Genomic DNA, 19,750 nt, shown 5'->3' on the forward strand with positions numbered 1-19,750 from the left:
AAAAAAAAAAAAAAAAAAAAAAGAAAGGAAAAAGATTCTTTAGACCGGGAGCCAATAATCTCTCTCTCTTCGTGTCTCTCCCAAATCCTAAGCGCAGAGGAGCCTGTTAACCCCAGCAACCCTAATTAGACTTTAATCTGAGCAAATCTTTTTTTTTTTTTTTGTTTCTTTTTGAAATGGGTTATTTTAGCTTTACCCTCTGTTACATTTTATAATCAATCATGTTCTTCAGGCTAAGCTTAAATTTTTTAACTTTAGGGTTTTAGGTTGGGTGGGTTTGTGCGAGATTGAATCTTCGGGGAGTTTTTTTTTTTTTTTTTTTTTTTTCAAGTGTTTTAGATGCTAATGCTAAAATTGTATCTGAGCATTAGGGTTGGGATCGTCGAAGGGTTCGTAAAGGCATAGGTGTGAAGCATTTGCAAAATTGAATCTCTGGGTAGGGTTTTGTAGTGTGTGTTCAATGCTAATGCTAAAATTGCATCTGGGCTGAACTAATTTCGTATATCAGATAATTGATTAGGGGAAATAGAAAGAGCTATGTATGGAAGAGCTGGTCTTGATCGGTTCAAGAAAGCTCAATCCTTGGAACCATTCTCAGTGGCTCCCAACAATTCAGCTCCCAAAACCAATACCCAGTTGGCCCCAAAGGCCTCACAGCAGCACCAGGAAGTCCATGTTTCTCAAGAGGTGGGGCAGACCCAGCCGGTGACTCAGGTGGGAGGTGGTCAATCGACTTGGCAACCTCCCGAGTGGGCCATTGAGCCTCGGCCGGGGGTTTACTATCTTGAGGTCTTGAAGGACGGAGAGGTTCTCGATAAGATCATTCTCGATAGGCGAAGAAACATCTTTGGGAGACAGTTTCCAACTTGTGATTTTGTGCTTGAACATAACTCAGTTTCACGCCAGCACGCTGCGGTCATTCCTCACAAGAATGGAAGGTTGGTTGTCTCTCAATCTTCATCTTGATATTATTGTTTTTGTATGTGGTTACATGTTATATGTTTCTTTTATTAAAAGCAAGATATTGGCTTGTTTTGGGATAGTGCGGCTGAAGTTTTGTTTCATTTATTTGATGTTGGTTGATCAATTTAAAATTCATAATCTGCTAGAGAAAAGAACGTACTGTTTGATCTAGAGCTTACAGGTGGATGTTTTTATTGTCATCTGTACTAGAACAGAAATGTTTGTTCTATGAGGTTCAACATTATTGGTTTTGCGTTTTGTTGATGCCCCACTGGGCTATAAGTGCGTCTGAGGTGAAACATTTGATTTATGCTTGTAAAGACATGGAGATGATTGCTTCTTACTTCCTGAATTTAATTCAGTTTTGTTAAGTTTGGAAGTTTCTTTTCTTATTTCTATGGCATTCATGTATTTTCTACAGCATTTATGTGATGGATTTGGGATCTGCTCATGGTACCTTTGTTGCAAACGAACGATTGACTAAAGACAGCCCTGTTGAGCTTGAAGTTGGGCAATCTTTGCGGTTTGCAGCATCAACAAGAACTTATATCTTGAGAAAGAATGAAGCAGCTCTTTTTCCTCGGCCTCCTCTGCCTGCAGAGATTGATTTGCAGCCACCTCCTGATCCGTCTGATGAAGAAGCTGTTGTGGCTTATAACACACTTGTAAATCGTTATGGTCTGAGCAAACCTGACCGAGTGCCTAAATCGACCGAGTCTGGTCGCTCTAAAGGTGGAAGAGATAACAGCCAGCAGTCAGAGAGGCTTGCTAAGAGACTAAAAAAGCTAAGAGTGTCCTTCAGGGATCAATTTGGGGGAGAGTTGGTCGAAGTTGTTGGGGTTTCAGATGGTGCGGATGTAGAAACAGAACCTGGTCCATTAGGTGTCAAAGAAGGAAGTCTTGTTGGGAAATACGAGCACCTTGTACAGGTTACAGTGATACCCAAAGGAAAGCAGCAGTCCTCTGCGAAGGAAGACACTACTACTTCCCAAAAAGGTGTGACTGATAAACTGCAGGAAGTCTTAAACAGGGTCAAAACCACTCCAAAAAGTGGGATTTATGATGATCTCTATGGGGAATCATTTTCTGTCAAAGTGGGTTCTTCCTGGGCATACCCTGATGGTAAACCGGCTTATCCAACAAAAGACACCCATGGGAAGATGTCGAGTGGAAACTCAAGTAATGTTGATGATGTGAGTGATGATGATTTATTTGGTGACTAGCTGAAGTGAACAGAATAGGATGTGGAAGGATTTGTGTTATCGTCCTGTTTTGTGGGCTTTTGATAATATGATTGAGAGTTGAGAAGCAGCAGTCCTTTTTGGAAATTTTGTGAGCTTCCTTTGTAATGGGCCGATATTATATGTTGTAATACATCAACAATTTTTAGTTGTAATTGCATGCCTCAACAAGGGTCTTTATAATCTCCAATTCAGTTATAACCCATACCAGGGCAGAGGGGAATTTAGTTTTTGTTGTTTTTAAGCTCATCTTTTTGTTACGCTTTTGTTGTTGTAACAGCAATGAAGCTCATGGTGATAGGCTGTGCATACATACTGGCACAGTGGCACTGCTACTGGGTTGGTAACTAGTTTATCTTGATTCTTACCCAGGATTATTGTGTGCCCCTGTTTCTTAGTTTATCTTTTACGACTAAGAAACAGACAAGGAACATTATAGCACAATTACTATAAGAACAAAAATGATCACTATAGCAATTGCCAATCAAGTTGGAGAGACGACCGAGCACTCTGTCACCTCTTCCCTTCTGGATGAGGATCAAGGCCTCGTACTTTCTTTTAAAAGAGGTCCTCGCCTTTTTCTTCTCTTCTCTCCCTAGTCCCTCCGTTGACAGACATTCTCACACTGGTCCAATGTTTGGACCACTTCTCAAAACTGCTATTTCTCGTGGCCCTTTTCTCGGCCTTTGGGCCAATTAAGTCTTGTGTTTTCTAAAACGCTCGTGTTTTTTTCAATTTCCATGTGTAGCAACATGTCAGCAATTTGCCATTTTGGCAGCAAACATGTCATAGGCTCATAGCCCATAGTCCATGTGTTGTGTGTTATGTGGTTGAAGCTTGTTGCAAATGCATTTCCTTATATACAATACTTAATTAATAATAAGCTCTTTAGCAGGCTAGGTATATGTGGTGGACTCGATTTTATAACGTTTACATAATTATTATATTAATTAAATGTTTGTAAGAATAGCATTACTCACTAACAAAATATTAGATGAGCAATGTTACATACTATACTCACATTCCACTTGTATTTTATTGGGTTGTTGTGATAGTGTTCATCTGCTTTCATTAAAAAAAAAATAAAAATTAATAGTTAATAAACACTATCACATCAACTTAATAGATTGTAAGTGTAATATTTAGCATTCTTTGTATTAGATTACCAATGCATTGGATAGCTTCATACAAATTAATGGAGAGAAGCACCTTGAAGACACGTACAAGGCTATTATACGTACATTGGTGTAAAATATACGACCCTATCTAAGCGGTGCACGAATCACGATTATGTAACATTGACTTAAAAGGGGGACCCAAAGGGTCTAGAAGAATAAGAGAGGTTAAGACGCAAAAACCACTTTATTTATGTCATTAAGTAGTTGCTGCATCATGTTTCAATAAAGTAGCAAATGCATCAGAACAAAATACTTAATCATTTATGTAATAAGGTTGCTTATCATGGGAGAGGTTGTCTGAATCCTTCTTGTTCTTATAATTCAGACGGGATTTGAACAACCTCTCACATAAGCAACCTTGTAGCATGACATCCAAATCTAATTAAGAAAGGCACATGATTGGCTTTTTCCCAAGATTAGTTTAGATAACAAAATCTAATTAAGAAACTGGATCGATGGAAAGTAATTAAGGCTGATGATGATGATCATGTTATTAATTAAGATCATCGTCATAACATAATTGGGTTGGACATGCAGCTGGGATTAATGAAGAATATAGCTTTAAGCTAATACTGGTTAAAGCTATGGGATAAAAGCCTCTCAACGTACAGCTAGCTCGCGCATTCCCTTCAAATGAAGGGACTGAACTGAAGGGATGGGTGGCCCAGGTGGGCCTTCTTTCTCCTTCTCCTTGTAAATAAAATAAAATAAAATCACGTGGGACCGGACATGGACATCCCGATCAAAAACAAAAGAAAAGAAAAAATCAAAACGAGAAAAGACTGATACACGTGTGAGTGTGCACACGAACAGAATACAGAAAGATAGAAGCCAACACGCATGAAATTTTGCGAAACACACAGGGACAGGAAGAGAAATACTTGTCTGTGTTTGGCCTCCAAAACAACCAACAAAGAAGCCAGATAGATCCCATCAGGATGATGTAACAAACGGTAGAGGACAAGACACGTGGCCGACATGCAGATCAAGAAGAGCCAACAGGGAGCTGTAGAAGAAGAATATACCAAAAGATAGTGGGGGGAAGCATGATGGGGTATGCAGAGGGGATCTTTCAAAATTGGTCCCATGATAAGCTTCTTTAGGGTAGGAGCACTCCCAAGGCCTGCCCACTTGCCATTGTATGCTTTTTTTCTGAATTCAATCATAGAGCACAAATTTCAAGCTCTTGGGGGAAAAGAGGGAGAGAGAGAGAGATAGAAAGCATAGTCTTCTCGCTTTTTCCATTCCATTTCTTTTTTCGGTTCAAGCAGCTTATCATAATATGCTTTTGATATATTACCATGTTGACTAATACCAACCAACCACTCTTTCTCTCTCTCTCTCTCTCTCTCTCTCTCACTCCAATACTCTTGGTGATCAGACACCGCGGGAAGGGAAGGGAGGGGAGGGGAGGGGAGGGGGGTCCTCCTTTTTTATTTAGTTGGTGTGTCTCACTAGCGGATTTTAACAGAAACCCCCATAGGCCATATTAACCCTCTCTCTCTCTCTCTCTCTCTCTCTCTCTCTCTCTCTGAGGATTATATGCATGAAATCTATATATTTCACGTGCCATATATACATATATATGCATCTCATCTTCATGGATACCACTACTGATGCATGTATGTATGTTTCTGATCAAGCAGAAAGCTGTGGTCTCTCTCATCTTCAACTTTGTGCTGTCACTTGGAGCTCAAAGCCTATATTTTGCAGCTTTTCAATTGTAAATTAATGGTGCTTCTTTCTTGGAAGCAAACAACATCAATCAGATATTTGTGGTACGTTGATCTCTTCCCGGCCATCTCCCCCTTTTGAGTTTTTTTTTGTTTTTTGAGTTGTGGTCAAGGTATTTTCCAGTTTCCAGTATTATATTTTTATGTATATATATATATAGTGCTAACTCTGTTAATGGTATGGTGGAGGGGGATGATTTTTGATTGAAAAAAAATTTAGTTGTCATTGTTGTATCCCACTTGATGAAAACCAACCCAAAACTCAAGGTGCTTTTTCATTCTCTTATACAGATGATGAAGATTGATCTGCCATACTTTGCTAGCGGATAAGATAATGCATGTAGAAAAAGAAACTGCACTGTAGCCGTTAAATAAAAAACTCCAAAGGAATATGGACAAAAAGAAAGCAATAAAACCCTTATTAGAAAGTTGTTAATTATCAATCTCAAAAAGAGAATGTTAACACATATAAATAGCCTAAATATATACCAATATATATTGTGAATGGCATATATGCAATCATCCAAGTATATATAAGGACCAATTTCATTATATATAATTATGTTATTCAGCGATCAGCTAGACTGACACAAAGCAAACCATGATTCCCTGATTTTTCATGTGAATTCATGGTGCTGCAGCATTGGATCTGGTAAAGCTACCTTTTGAAACAAAGTGTGGCTTGGAAGGCTTGTGCTATTTCCTGCTCAGAAGGAAAAACCTCTAAGGGCTTTTCCCAATCTGATAAAAAAAGGTGTTGGCACTGTGCCACATTAGCACTGTGCTTCTCTCTTTACCACCATTTGTCTGCGAAAGCAGAGACCACACTAGCTAGGTTTGATTTTCAACCAATAAGTAATGCATGATAAAGGCGCATGGACCAACATCAACATTATCCCTCACTACTGTAGAACAATTCAAGATTCTTCTTTTTTATTCCCCCTTCTTTTGATGGGTTGAGAAAAGTCTTCATTTATTTATTTTTAAGAAATTAGAACTTGTTAGAAGTATGCTTGGCCGGGGTGCTCATGTAAGTAAGATGCTAAATCTCAAATATATATGCTTTAGCATCTATATATGAATATAGTTTCATATATGCTAAATTTGAGATAACTCCAGGGAATAATTCATTCGGTTGGAAACCACGCTTAATAAAGCATAAGGTCATTATAGTACAAATATCCCTTTCTTTTCTTCCTTAACCTGAACCAATTAGTTATTAAAAAAAATTATGAGATATTTATGCAAAAATATAATTGATCTATTTTGTTAACATTCACATAAGGGGATTAATGTTAACCATTAATATTCATGCCAAGTAGTGATTTAACACTAAAACGGTATGGAGTTTGAATCTAATTTTCGCAATTCACTTCCTATTTTAATTGAACATGTGTTGGGCTTTATTTATTGAGGGACAATGAGAAACTGTTAGAACATAAACTAAATTATTAAAAATTCAGCCATTTCCATTTACTTAGTAATTCTACATGCTTAAGAAAAACAGAAAGTAATTTTACATACTATACCTCAATTTCACTCTCATCCCATTAGGCTGATGTGATATTATACTCATAAATCTTTGTATATCGACTCAGTAAAATGGAAGTGAGATAAGGACGTAATATATATGTAGCATTTACTCTTCATGTCTTAAAATAAATGGTAATTTACTGTGGAATGATACACTTAAGAATTCTTCACATTAATAAATCGTATCATAGCATATATAGTCGATGTGGACTGATCATTTTCCCACCTAACCCCATGATCATATATGTCTCCAACTTGATCATTCTACTTCCTAACTTGGAAGATATTGATTAGAAAGAGCTAGCAGTGCATCTTACTCACATTCTTATGATAATTAGCATTATTATCTGTGAAGTGTGTTATATATATCATCACCTGTTGTTTCAGAAGCTTAAACCGATAAAAAATGATAAATTTAATCATTTAATTAACAATATTTTAACTACGTCGTTTGCCAAAATTTATCTAATGTATAATAAGGGAATCCTTGATCAGGTTGTGATCAGTTATAGATAAGAAAAATTACCTAGTGTCAGGAACATCCGATCCTGAGGCTATAATGTAAGGCAGTGAGAGAGGCGTGCGTTCACATCTTCTTAATGAATTTCAACCACTTCATTAACTTTTAAAGTAACTTCCAAAAACACTAAAGTGGAGACAAATTTGCATGACTTGTAGAAAAGGTCTGAAAGGCTCAGTGGCACAATGCCATTTTGCCTCTTAATTTGACACTCTTTGTGTCATAAATTTGTTGCAACGCATGCATATATATATATATCACAGCAAAAAATTGGTTTTGTTTTGTTTTCTTCTAATTTCTAGGCGTAACTTCCTTCTATAAATTAAAGGGATTGTGGGGTTACGTACAGAAAATGAGGATGTGGTTGGACGCAAGGTGATCAGGTGAGTAGTGAAATATTTCCATGTCCATTACACCTTTACTGCAGAAGAAGCTCTAGAACCAACCTGTCTTTCATGATCGCTTTGCTTCTCCTCCCTCCTCTGATCCATTTTTCTTAATTTTATGATCTCTTATTATTTTTGCCAAATCTTTGGGCCGAATGATGATGGACTTTATTCATTCAATCATATATGCATCTTTCACTCTTGAGCTGTTGCAGCTTCTAAATCACCATTTGCTCACAATTCAACACTTTTTTTTCCAGTTGATTTTTATTTTTAAATTTTACATTAATTTCTCCTATACAACCTTCTTTGACTTTGTTTGAATATATTTTGTTGGCCTAATTTATTTTTATTTTTTGTATAGTTTGATATTATTCTGTAATAGTTTACATTAATTCTCTTATTATATATATATATATTTCCTATTCTAACCGGCCTGATTCAGCTACTAGCTAGCTAGGCTGACTTGTGTATTATTGCTTAGATACTGTATTGTTTTTCTTCCTTATCTCCATTTCATTAATTACTATTATGTTGGAATAAAACAAATTGGTAAAGCTGACTTGAACAGCAATAAAGCTGACTTGTGAGTAAATATTTCAAGTGCGTTTCTTTCCAATGTATTTATTTCTCTGAATATGATATAAGTGCTTTGATTATTTTTGTGAATCATGTGTCCACTTAATTCCATGCATGCATTCATTGCATGCACATTTGTACTTGATTGCTTCTTAATTTCTCTAATTAATTCTCTTTTTACCCTTTTTTTCTTCTCTAGATTCTGGATTTCAGTGGGCAATCATCTGGAAAGGGAACATTCCAATGTTATATATGAAGGAAGGACTGATCGAGATCTTTTGACAGAAAAGAAAACACCATAACAAAAATGAAGTTTATGAAACTTGGGTCGAGGCCAGACACGTTTTACACAGAAGAAGCTACCAGGTGTTTTCATCATCATCATCCACTTAATTAATTAATTGTAATGAGATTTCTGCATTTAGATATGTGTTGCGTTTTGGGGGCTTAAACTAATAAATTTGTTCAACAAATGCAGGACAATGGTTTCAGATTTACCTAGCGACATCATTGTACAGATTAATGACATCAGTTATCTTCTCCATAAGGTATACGATGATTTAGTACTTGTGTTGTTTGCTGATGCAATCTCAATGTTGTGTTTCTTCCTGCATGCTTCCCATTTGGACTCAGATTCATGCAGCATATTAATTAGATGATGAGGGGTTGAAAAATTAAAGAAAGGAAGCATTTCAATTCTTCTAATTTGAAGACATTTCTTCTGGATCACTGTTACTTAGATCCTTGTTAATTCTGCTGTTCTTAGCTGCAGTTTCCTCTTCTTCCAAAGTGCGGCCTCTTGCAGCGTCTTTTCTCTGATGCTGGCAATTCCGAGAATGTTACAATTGAGCTTCATGATCTTCCCGGAGGCGAAGATGCTTTTGAAGTGTGTGCTAAATATTGCTATGGAATTACTATTGATATCAGCGCACACAACTTTGTATCAGCATTCTGTGCTGCCAAGTTCCTTAGAATGACTGAATCGGTAGAGAAGGGAAACTTTGTTGTAAAACTTGAAGCCTTTTTCATGTCATGCATTCTGGAGGGTTGGAAGGACTCTGTAATCGCACTCCAGAGCACATCAAAGTTACCCGAGTGGTCTGAGACTTATGGAATCACCAGAAAGTGCATCGATTCCATTGTTGAGAAAATCCTCACCCCGCCAGCAAAGGTGAAGAATTTTACTTTCTTTCTTTTCTATTAGATTAAGCTTTTGGGATACACGGGGAGCTTATTTTAGATGTAAATGTTTGATTAAAACTGATGATGAGTTTGTGCAGGTCACATGGTCCTACACTTACACTAGACCCGGTTACTCCAAGAAACACCACCACTCTGTGCCGAAGGATTGGTGGACGGAGGACTTATCTGATCTTGACATAGACCTGTTCCGGTGTATGATTACTGCCATCAGATCGACATACATGTTGCCACCACAGCTTATTGGCGAAGCTTTGCATGTCTATGCCTGCCGTTGGCTACCAGACACCACAAAGAGTAGACCTCTACAGAGTTCAGTGCCTCAAGCTCAAGACTTTAAGGATAAGAATCGACGAATTCTTGAAGTTATAGTGAGCATGATTCCTGGAGATCGAGGATCGGTTTCAGTTGGGTTTTTGCTGAGGCTTCTAAGCATAGCGAATTACGTAGGAGCCTCTCCCGTGACAAAGACAGAGCTAATAAGGAGATCTAGTCTGCAATTTGAGGAGGCAACAGTTACTGACTTGCTCTTTCCCTTGCACTCAACCTCTGAAGCCCACTCTTACGATATTGACTTGGTTGTGGCTGTCTTAGAAAGTTTAGTGGTGCTATGGAGGAGACAATCTCCTTCTCCTGCAGAAAACAGCCACTTTTTGGGATCCATTATCAAGGTTGGGAAGCTCGTTGATTCTTACCTTGAAGTGGTTGCAAAGGATGCCAACATGCCGGTATCCAAATTAGTTTCTCTAGCTGAAGCGTTACCGGATATTGCTCGCCCAGAACACGATTCCCTTTACAAGGCAATCAACATTTATCTTAAGGTAACTTACTAATTCAAATTCTATCTCCCACCCAGTTTATCTCCATTTCAATCAAAATATTTCATCGGTTGTCAGATATTAATTAATTAATTTAGCTTAAGTTTTTGGGAGAATAAGCTAAGTGAAGGATTGATGAAAGCCAATTTTCCATGTACTTCGAAATTATTTAAAGGTGTTAGATGCAGGGCCAAACATATTATTGTGTCGTGTCTGTGAGCATTAATAATGAATGCGATATAAGCAGGAAGAAAGTGAATTTCATTCCTTGCACATTCACAATGTGTCTCAATTGATAAACAGGAGCATCCTGACCTGAGCAAGGGAGACAAAAAGCGCCTCTGCCGGAGTCTAGACTGCCAAAAGTTATCTCCGGTGGTACGTGCTCATGCTGTGAAAAATGAACGGCTACCATTGAGAACGGTCGTGCAAGTCCTGTTTTTTGAACAAGAGAGAGGTTCCAAGGAAACCACCCACAAGCTAGCGCTGCCACCCCCGGAGCTAATCTCTAAAGGAAAGCAGGCACCCAGTACTGTAAGAGAAGATCAGTATAAGCAGCTAAAGCTGGGTTCAGATGAAAAGTTTAGTAGAGGAAGAACCGCCATTCCCGGAGCAGGTGAAAAAGATCAACATAAAAGTAAGAGATCAGATGGGAAACTGCCAGTAGCATTGGAAAGAAAGTTGGTCATTGGAGAAATTGAGGAAGTGGAGTCAGAGAAGGGGAAGGAGATTAGAGAGGAAGGAATGTCTCGGAGCAAGTTGGATCCTAAGAAGATCATACCAAAGGGAAGTAGATCAGACCATAGCCGTGATAAAGGCAGAGACAGATAGGAAAGAAAGACGCTCCCTTTTCTCATTGAACTTGCTGTAATTGCCTTTTCATGTTTTGCTTTTGAACTGTTTATAAGCTCTTTGCATCATTTTGTGTCCGTGTAGAAAGTTCTTATCATTAGTTGGAGAATATGCTGTTTTTTTTTTTTTCATCTATCAGAGGCTACATATATATACTGCAACCTAATGGACGAATTCAATCTCTCAGGAAAAAGAAGAAAAATAGACGAATTCAATTTCCATTGGATGGCCCCATTGGGAAATACCAAGTACACCTTTCACGCGTGACATATACCACTCCAAAAGGTGGCGGCTTGAATTTCATAATTTAGATGCGTGTAATGATATTGATATGAGAGTTTGCTCGAGTCATCACCTATTTGGTAGTGTTTGGATAGCCTAAAGAGGGATGCCTAAACATGTTAGGTCAAAAAACTTCTCATACGGACCTATTGCACCAACAAAAATATAAGATTTTAAAAAATTTGTACAGCATATGTCACATCAGCCTAGGCAACCTAGGCAGAACTGGTTCAATCTCCTTTTGGTCGAAAATTTTAACAGACAAAGAAAAGGGTCTCAGTGGCTTAAATTCTACTACTAAAAACTTAGGTGGCTAATGAGCTTCCCGAACCAAGAAGCAAACTTTATTTGACCCAACTCCAAACCTTATGCAGATAATGTGAAGGGGATGGCAATACCACCTAACTCCAATGGTCTCAATACCACGTGATCATTGGACCTACCAAGTAAGAGCCACGCGTATGAAAATGAAACACTTGGTTGGGAAATATGGTTTGGCGCTTTGCCTTCCAAATTTAGGTAGCTACTGCGGAACTCAAAAACACCCAGATTTCATTTTTAATTTATAATCAATCACAATCATGAACCTGCTTAAACAGATCGAATAAAACCCCACCTCGATGGTAGTAGTAAATTTTCTTTTTCTTTGAAAACACAAAAGAAAGAAGAGTAATGATTAGTTAGACATGTCTCAGAATTTTGACTCGCCCCCTTCCTCCTCGTCGCGTTGGTGGTTATCTCTTCGTTCATCTTCTTGGTCTTTCTGAAAAGGTAAGCCCCTTTTGCCCTTTATATCCATCTCTGCACTTCCATCTCTTTGATTCTTGTTATTATTCATTGAAACTATATTTGTTTCTGAAATTAATTAACAGAAAATCCCCAATCTTTTTTGTGGGTTCTGTTTAATCTGTCGTGGGTCTTATCCTTGCGTGGTTTGTGTCGCAATTTTGGTTTTTAATGGTGGCATTGGACCGGAAAGTTTAGGTTTTTTAAATTGGCATCTGTAATATTTCTGTTCGTGCATTGCCATCATTGACTATGGTACTGATGGCGTTCGGTTAGTTTGCCTTTTGCGTTTTGCCTCTGATATCTGTTTATTAATCACTAATTCAATTATAGGGTTGATTTCAAGGCAACTTTTTTCAGGCTAAGTTTCTGTTTTTTAATAGCTTGCGATTGGCCTTTCTTAATATATGCATTTTAGGTAATGCCACCCAGGTATTTGTGGGTTATAATGCAAATGAATCCCCAAAAGATGCACCTGATTTAGCAAACTTTGTTGGTCATAAAAAAATAAATAGTACTTGGGACGGGATTAATTTTAAGCCTTTAGCATCCAAGGCTTAAAGCTCTTTGTCACAGTGAGCTGTTAGTGTTGATGGTATTAAATAACTGTAGATAGATATGGGTTGCCTGCTGCCCATTACATTCATGCATAAAGATTTAGTCTCCTGTCCTGCTGCCCCAATCTGTAGTAAGTGCTTTGGCTGCGGATGGTTGCAATTATCCCTTTATTTGCAATATAAATATACATAGGTTTAGTTTTGCCAACAGTTCATATATTGTTTGTATGGCGTATGCTGTTTTTGTTGCTGAGAAGACAGAATGAGTAAAGGAATATTGGGGGAGTTGTAGTGATCTAGGGTACCAATGAAGTAAGATCCAGATGTTTCCTTTTCTTTATTAATTTGCATGGCGACAAAGAAACAGATTGTTTTCCTTGTCAAATGGATTATCGAACCAATTCTTGATATGGCCACGTAATTATGCTTTGGGTTTATATGATGTACGGGCATCTGTCGTATTACATTTATGCATTGTTTGTTGCCAAGAGGACAGTATAAAAGGAAAAAAGTGTTAAATTGCTTACAACAGTCCACGGTGCGAATGATGTAAGATCCGTATGTTTATCTTCTTTCTATTAGTTTACTTTGCGACAAAAGGGTCAGATTGTTTTCCTCTGTCAATCCAGTTATTGATTTGCTAAAATGGCTACCAGCACGATGCATATATTCTTAGTTTTATCAATCGTACGTGGCATTTCTCGTACTGCACATATGCTTCCTTTGTTGCTGAGAAGATGGAGGAAAGAAAAAGCAGATTGGATTCCTTTGTCGCATGTCAAAATGGGGATATCGAGTCCATCATTTACACTTACAGTTTCTCTATTGGTGTTTATATCATTGTATTAATGATTGGTTGTTGCCAAGAAGATGGAGAAAAAACAACAAAATTTTTGGACTCTTATAACTATCAGGATATTTTAAAGAATTGGTTTGATTTGATGTTTCTTTTCTTATTTGAATCCACATGGGTGAGAAAGAAAATAGATTGGATTGCTTTCTTCCACATTAGCTTACACCACACGAATATGGTTATTTTTATAAATGGTATGAGGCATTTATCATTTTCATTTCTGCTTTGTGTGGCGAGAAGGCAGAAGTAAAGGAAAAAAAAAGGTTTTGGATTCTTACAAAAGTCCAAGGTTTCTTCTCCTTATATATATATATGGACACACACATACAGTACGTATGTACGTACGTACATATATAGCAGCATCAATGACCACTTTGAAGTCCCACCCAACATGCAACAAAGGCAGTCAATGGCATAGCAATGATTCAGAATGTATTCAGTGATATTGGGCTCAGCTTGTTTCCAATATTCTTTTGACAGCCATTATAATTGACTGCCTTTTTCCATTTCCATGCACCATATTTATTTGTCTCTCTAGATACCATGCACCTGAAAGTGTTGAACTGGAGCTTATAGTTTTCCTGAAGTTATTCCCAGCATAACAATGTTCTCATAATTTTGGTAACCATTGATCTCCTGCCTTTGCGAGCATGCTACACTTTTTTTCTGGTATCTTAGCGATTCATTTGGGTGCATTTATAATGCAATCAATGTTTTTGGGTAGCCAATTCCATCTGCTTATTATTGCTGGATGTCTGATGTGAATTTTTTTTTTTTGCCAAAAGCTGCCAAAATGATAGCTTTACTAGATTTTGACAATTTTGGAAAGTTTTAAAATGAATATTTTGTAGTTTACTTGTTTGGTAATATTTTTTTTCATTTGAAGTAATTTCATTTACTTTTGGTTTTTTGAAAACTTGAAGCAATATTGGCAAATTTTAATGCATAAAGTTTGTGATTATGCATATCCTTTATCTGAAAGGACGTCATCTAATTTGCACAGTTTAGTTTAGAACAATAAAGACGTGTTATAGATTTTTTTTTTCTTTTCAGATGAATACATGTGTTATAGAATTTAATATCTTGGACATTTTTTTTTTCCTTTTCTTTGTCCAATGTGCTTCTTGGTTACTTGCTTATTTTCAGTTAAAGTCACCTTTATGCTTTATTGTCACTTGAATCAAACTAGCTTGACTGGTAAAACATCAATTTGTCATAAATCACCTTCACGCTTTGATGTGCGACAATATACTCTAACGGTCCTGTGTGTTTTGGGGTACATTTTGAAATATGGAAAATGATCATCTTTTGCAAGTTTAGGCAAGGGTAAACCAACTGTTATAAGCATTGTAGAAAGTTCATATCTTTTTATTTGGTGTGCACTTTGTTTCCTTGACCACTCGCTATCAAGACCTAGGTCAGCTGGAGAATTTATTGTTCCTTTCAATTTATCACGAGTATGTGGGTTTCTCTTAGCTTGGTTGTAGGTTTCAAGAATTTTTCCTTGTGCACAGGTATGGAGTGTTTTGACGTCTTGAAAAGATCATGGTGCAGTGCCTAGACGGATTAAAGCATTTGTGGGCTGCTGTTGTTAATTGTTGTGATACTGATTTGTATAACCAACCCAAGGGTCTTCAAGATCCAGAAGCTCTTGCAAGAGAGACAGTCTGTATGTTACCTTCTTTGTTAAACTTTCCAGTTCTAGATGTCACGAAGCCTGTCTGGGAACATTATGTGATGGGAAAGCCATTGGCTTGTTGTCTCTTTCAATTATATTGTTAATTTTGAACAGTTGATATTATTTTACAAATTCCAATTTAACGACAGAAAGGATGTTACCTAGGTCTCCTAAATAGGTACATCATCAAGAGTTTCCAAATTCTTTTTCCCTTCATCAGTGGAGAATTTTTCAAAATAGATCTTAAAAGTAAGGATGGAGGTGTTTTGCTTCTCTATTTTCTACATGCTGCAACAATACCCAAGGGGCACATGTAGGTCCTCATGGTTGATGTGATGACTATCTGATATCCCAAATGGTTTTGAACACCACGTAACTGGGTTTTCCAATATTTCTTCTGGGCTTGTTAGTTTTATCTTTACACTTTAGGAGTAGTATAAGCATCCAGAGCATGCAAAGATATTTAATTCATGTTACTTCAAATGCAGTTAGTGTTAGTGAGATAGAAGCGCTGTACGAACTGTTTAAGAAGATTAGCAGTGCTGTAATTGATGACGGGCTGATCAATAAGGTACTAGAGTCATAGCATTCACCGTTGTTCTATTTATATCTTAATTTAATTATATTGCTTGCACTTTCAAGCTGAAAGTGACTTTGTTTTAATTTATTTCAATGTAATGACTTGACTCTCCTTTTGAATAAGAAAAATAATCCCGTTTTGGTTGTCTTTAATGTTCCAGGAAGAATTTCAACTGGCATTGTTCAAGACAAACAAAAAAGAGAGCTTATTTGCTGACCGGGTATTCCTTTTTGTATCAACTCTTCACTTTTTGTTGGCTTGGTTTTGATGTGCTTTTTCCTCCGATATTTTAGCATTCTACATATTTTCTCTTGGTAGATGTGAAATTATTTTGCTTGCATTCTGTCTCATTTAGATCTGTTGGCATGTCTATGGTTAAAATTTCTAGCCATAGGTTCAATCACCTTTTTATGGCTTGAACCTTTTGGACCCATTTTGCAATGTTACCCAATGAGATTTATACACAGTGCTTATTTTGTCTCTGTTGGCTGGCTGGCCTAAGCTTAGATGGTTTTCTTACACTAATTGACTTTTTTTTTTTTATCTTTTTTTTTTTTTTATCCCTGAGCTCATGCATTAACGAGTTGAATTCCTTTATGGACACTCACATATACATTCATGACTTCAATATAGTCTTTGTGCTAATTATAACCATCTTTTTCAAATTTTATAGGTATTTGATTTGTTTGATACGAAGCACAATGGGATACTAGATTTTGAAGAGTTTGCACGTGCTCTCTCTGTCTTTCACCCCAATGCACCAATTGATGATAAGATCGAATGTAAGTATCAGCTAGTATTTAGAAATTGTCAATCCATCGAAGTACCTTAATCTAGTAGAAAAAAGGGGAGCTGTAGCGTGTATATAACTCTTGCTTTATGCCTTCATCATTTATAGTGGGGATTTGAGGTGGTTAGAAGGGAAAGAGAGACTAGTTTATCTATGGTAATGGCTTGGTTCTTCAGTGTTATTTTTTCTCCATGGTTTTAGCCCTTTGACTCTCCTGATGATTGCATAGTGATGTACAGACACACACACACACACACACACACGCGTCACTCACTCACATGGACACACATCTATGATTGCATGGTGGGGATGCCTAACTTTTCTCTTCTCGCAGTTTCATTCCAATTGTATGATCTCAAACAGCAAGGGTTCATCGAGAGACAGGAGGTATTGCTATCCTAATTTCTGTTGAGTGAATATATCATATTTTGTCAACTATCATTGTGGTGGATGTACGTGCAGAAGGAGTGAGGAGTTCATAGATCATCTTCTGCTTCAATGTAAAGTGAGGAGAGATTTATGGGTTTCAATTCTTCCTTTTTTTGGTAGAGTGGGTCATGCCTAAAAGGGTGACAGAGTTGGCTAGTTGGAGAGGTGAGGTGGGGGCACCATAACATTTTAGAAGTTTGGAGGATGGTACCTCTGTGTTTAATGTGGAGCATTTAAAGAGAGCAAAACACAATGAGCTTTGGAAATTGTGAGACTTTGGTGGTAGAGCTTAAGATTGCTTTGTTCAAATCCCTTTATACTTGGATTGTTGCGTATAATAGTCCTTGCTTTTCTAGTTTCTTGGAATTTTTGGGCTTTTGTTCTTCTTTTTCTCCCTAATAGGGGGTCTCTCTTGTATAGTTTTTGTTGTAATTGGGTTAAGCCTCGCTGCGCTTCCAAATGAGATCGAGTTACTAATAAAAAATATTAAAAAAAAAAATTGCTTTCACCCTTTCTTTTGCTGTTTCCAGTTCCTAAATTGCTTTTACCTCAACATTTTGGACTGGTGTAAAAGTTTATTAATGATGCTTTTACTTCACTTGAATCTCATACATGGCCACAACTTTAGTTTTTTGCTACTGTCTCTTTGAAGAAAAAGAAAAAAAAAAGCTTCAGGGATGCATCTAAAGGAAGTTGGTTGCTGTACATTTTAATGAATAGGTAAAGCAAATGGTGGTGGCCACACTTGCTGAATCTGGTATGAATCTTTCGGATGACGTGATAGAAAGTATCATTGACAAGGTACTTATTTTTATTGATTCAGTTCACATGTCAGGTCTTAATGATATTGATCATTGCTATACATTGTCGTAATTCGGTTCTTTTTGTTTTGACTAATTGGTCATTTTCAATTTATACGTTTCGTGTCAGAGTTATTTTCTGCATCATGTATGGCAATTCAATGTTTTTCTGCTCTTTCTGTTTAGTGTTGAGCAGAAGCCAATCTTAACAACATATCATAGAAGCTAGGGGTAGGAACAGTAGGATTTCATTGTTATAAAAATGGATTATTGAAAGAATAAAACAGTATTTGGATATTTCCCGTAGCGCACAATATTATGCAATGAATTAAATGCTCAATATTATGCAATAACCTATGTTGAGGTAATACTTTATGTAAAAATGTTGCATTTGTAATCCTCACACCATATATATAATTGTTTTTGGTTTTTTTAGACCTTTGAGGAAGCTGATACTAAACATGATGGAAAAATTGACAAGGAAGAGTGGCGAAGCCTTGTTTTGCGACATCCATCCCTTTTGAAGAATATGACTCTTCAATATCTCAAGTGAGTTAGTTATTATTGCTCTATCTTCCCAGCACATATGAGAATCACTTAATAGGTAATGGATGATAGAAGTTCCACTAATAGTATTTCTTGTTGAAAATCGATATATGGTGTCTCCTTTTGAAATCTGTTATAAGGCGTTTTTCCCTCTTATTATATTTTAGAAGGTTTGTAATGTTGAGCTTATACTGATGGGAATTTTCTAGAGATTGGAAATCATAAATGATTCAAGAATTCAAACTCTTGCTTCTAACATTCGTCCTGTTTTTTCTTGGGCAGAGACATCACCACCACATTTCCGAGTTTTGTTTTTCACTCGCAAGTCGATGATACCTAAGTTTCAAGCCTACAACAAGTTGATAGTCGAGAGCGGGAAGAGCTTGTTTTTTCTTTTACTGTCAATATGGCTTTTTCTGCGCAAAGGTTCATCGAGTAGAGAGGATATTGATTATTTTTTCACATTTTCATTGAACAGAAGTTCGTCTCCCTTTTCAGATAGAACTTTTTAGCCTGAACAAATGGGTTTCAGTTATTTGTTTGTTGGTTGGTATGATTGTTTCTTTTTCTTGTTTTGGTTCACTAGAAGTAAGAGGAGAAAGGAATCCAGTGGCATTTCATCATACTTGTAATCAATCAAGTTTTTGTGCGGCTAGCATTCTGTTCATTTGCCTCAGTAGGTTGATAAATTGGGAAAGTACACGGCATGCCTGCAAATGAGGTGAACTAGAAGCAGATATGTTGGAACAAACTGGACATTGTGGCATTGGCTTCCCTAGTGTTTTTTGTACAACTTTCTTCTCTAGTAAAAATGGAATTGCTTTTTCGCCTTTAATTGTGTGTAACCCCTGGCAGTCAGTTGGTGGTTCGTGTATATATGCACGGTATCATTTCTGCAAAGATGTAAAGCTATTTCTGCAGATTAGCTTGGATGATGCAATGAAATACAAGTGTTGTTGCATGTATTTACTGTTTACAGTTGAAGCACTCTGTTATCTTCTGTGTATGTTATAACCATGTCCATGACTTTTCCTGCAAATTAATAATTTAAAGTGAAATGGAGATAAAACTATTTTATGGTTTAGATTAAAATTTCACACTATTTAAATGATGTAATATCATGTATACCATTAAATGCTATAAAAATTTAATTTGAATGCGTCATCACCTCTGCAAATTTTAATAAAATATGACATTGGAATTGGATTGTGCATTGAAAAAATTGATAAGAAGAGACAAATAATTAATGGATCTGAGCTTGGATTCTCCTTTAAACTAAAAAATAATTACAATTTACAAGAGACAGCAATAAGGTATGAAGTACCTGTTGCCTAAAATTAGGACTTGAGCTGGATTTCTACTTATAAACGCTTTTTAGCGAGTTAATGTACGTAAGTGAATCAAATAACTTACTTTTGAGTAATAATACCAAAGATTGATAAACAG

The 19,750-nt window shown here is 36.8% G+C and overlaps 3 protein-coding genes across 5 annotated transcripts; all 3 read left to right on the plus strand.

Moving 5' to 3' along the window:
* The first annotated feature begins 33 nt into the window (after positions 1-33).
* On the plus strand, positions 34-2,359 carry LOC132170624 (SMAD/FHA domain-containing protein). The gene is made up of 2 exons (XM_059581670.2): positions 34-938; positions 1,385-2,359. The coding sequence occupies exons 1-2, from the start codon at positions 538-540 to the stop codon at positions 2,184-2,186; spliced, it is 1,203 nt and encodes a 400-aa protein (XP_059437653.2). The 5' UTR covers positions 34-537; the 3' UTR covers positions 2,187-2,359.
* A 2,435-nt stretch (positions 2,360-4,794) lies between these two features.
* Positions 4,795-11,367, plus strand: LOC132168683 (Phototropic-responsive NPH3 family protein). 3 transcript variants are annotated; one of them, XM_059579697.2, is made up of 7 exons: positions 4,795-5,160; positions 8,333-8,499; positions 8,612-8,681; positions 8,900-9,304; positions 9,414-10,154; positions 10,455-11,018; positions 11,191-11,367. In XM_059579697.2, exons 2-6 carry the CDS (start codon positions 8,441-8,443, stop codon positions 10,980-10,982), a joined length of 1,803 nt encoding a protein of 600 aa, XP_059435680.1. In that variant the 5' UTR covers positions 4,795-5,160; positions 8,333-8,440; the 3' UTR covers positions 10,983-11,018; positions 11,191-11,367. The 3 variants fall into 3 exon arrangements, with proteins under 3 accessions (XP_059435680.1, XP_059435679.1, XP_059435681.1); XM_059579696.2 differs by lacking the exon at positions 11,191-11,367 and having other exon boundaries at positions 10,455-11,127; XM_059579698.2 differs by lacking the exon at positions 11,191-11,367 and having other exon boundaries at positions 8,906-9,304; positions 10,455-11,127.
* A 396-nt stretch (positions 11,368-11,763) lies between these two features.
* LOC132168684 (calcineurin B-like protein 3) lies at positions 11,764-19,269 on the plus strand. The gene is made up of 9 exons (XM_059579699.2): positions 11,764-12,056; positions 14,996-15,150; positions 15,648-15,730; positions 15,900-15,959; positions 16,413-16,521; positions 16,864-16,916; positions 17,679-17,759; positions 18,195-18,307; positions 18,587-19,269. Exons 2-9 carry the CDS (start codon positions 15,027-15,029, stop codon positions 18,642-18,644), a joined length of 681 nt encoding a protein of 226 aa, XP_059435682.1. The 5' UTR covers positions 11,764-12,056; positions 14,996-15,026; the 3' UTR covers positions 18,645-19,269.
* The last annotated feature ends 481 nt before the right edge of the window (positions 19,270-19,750 follow it).

The sequence above is a fragment of the Corylus avellana genome, chromosome 1 (assembly GCF_965113065.1).
Source record: "Corylus avellana chromosome 1, dhCorAvel1.hap1.2, whole genome shotgun sequence".
Taxonomy (NCBI): Eukaryota; Viridiplantae; Streptophyta; class Magnoliopsida; order Fagales; family Betulaceae; genus Corylus; species Corylus avellana.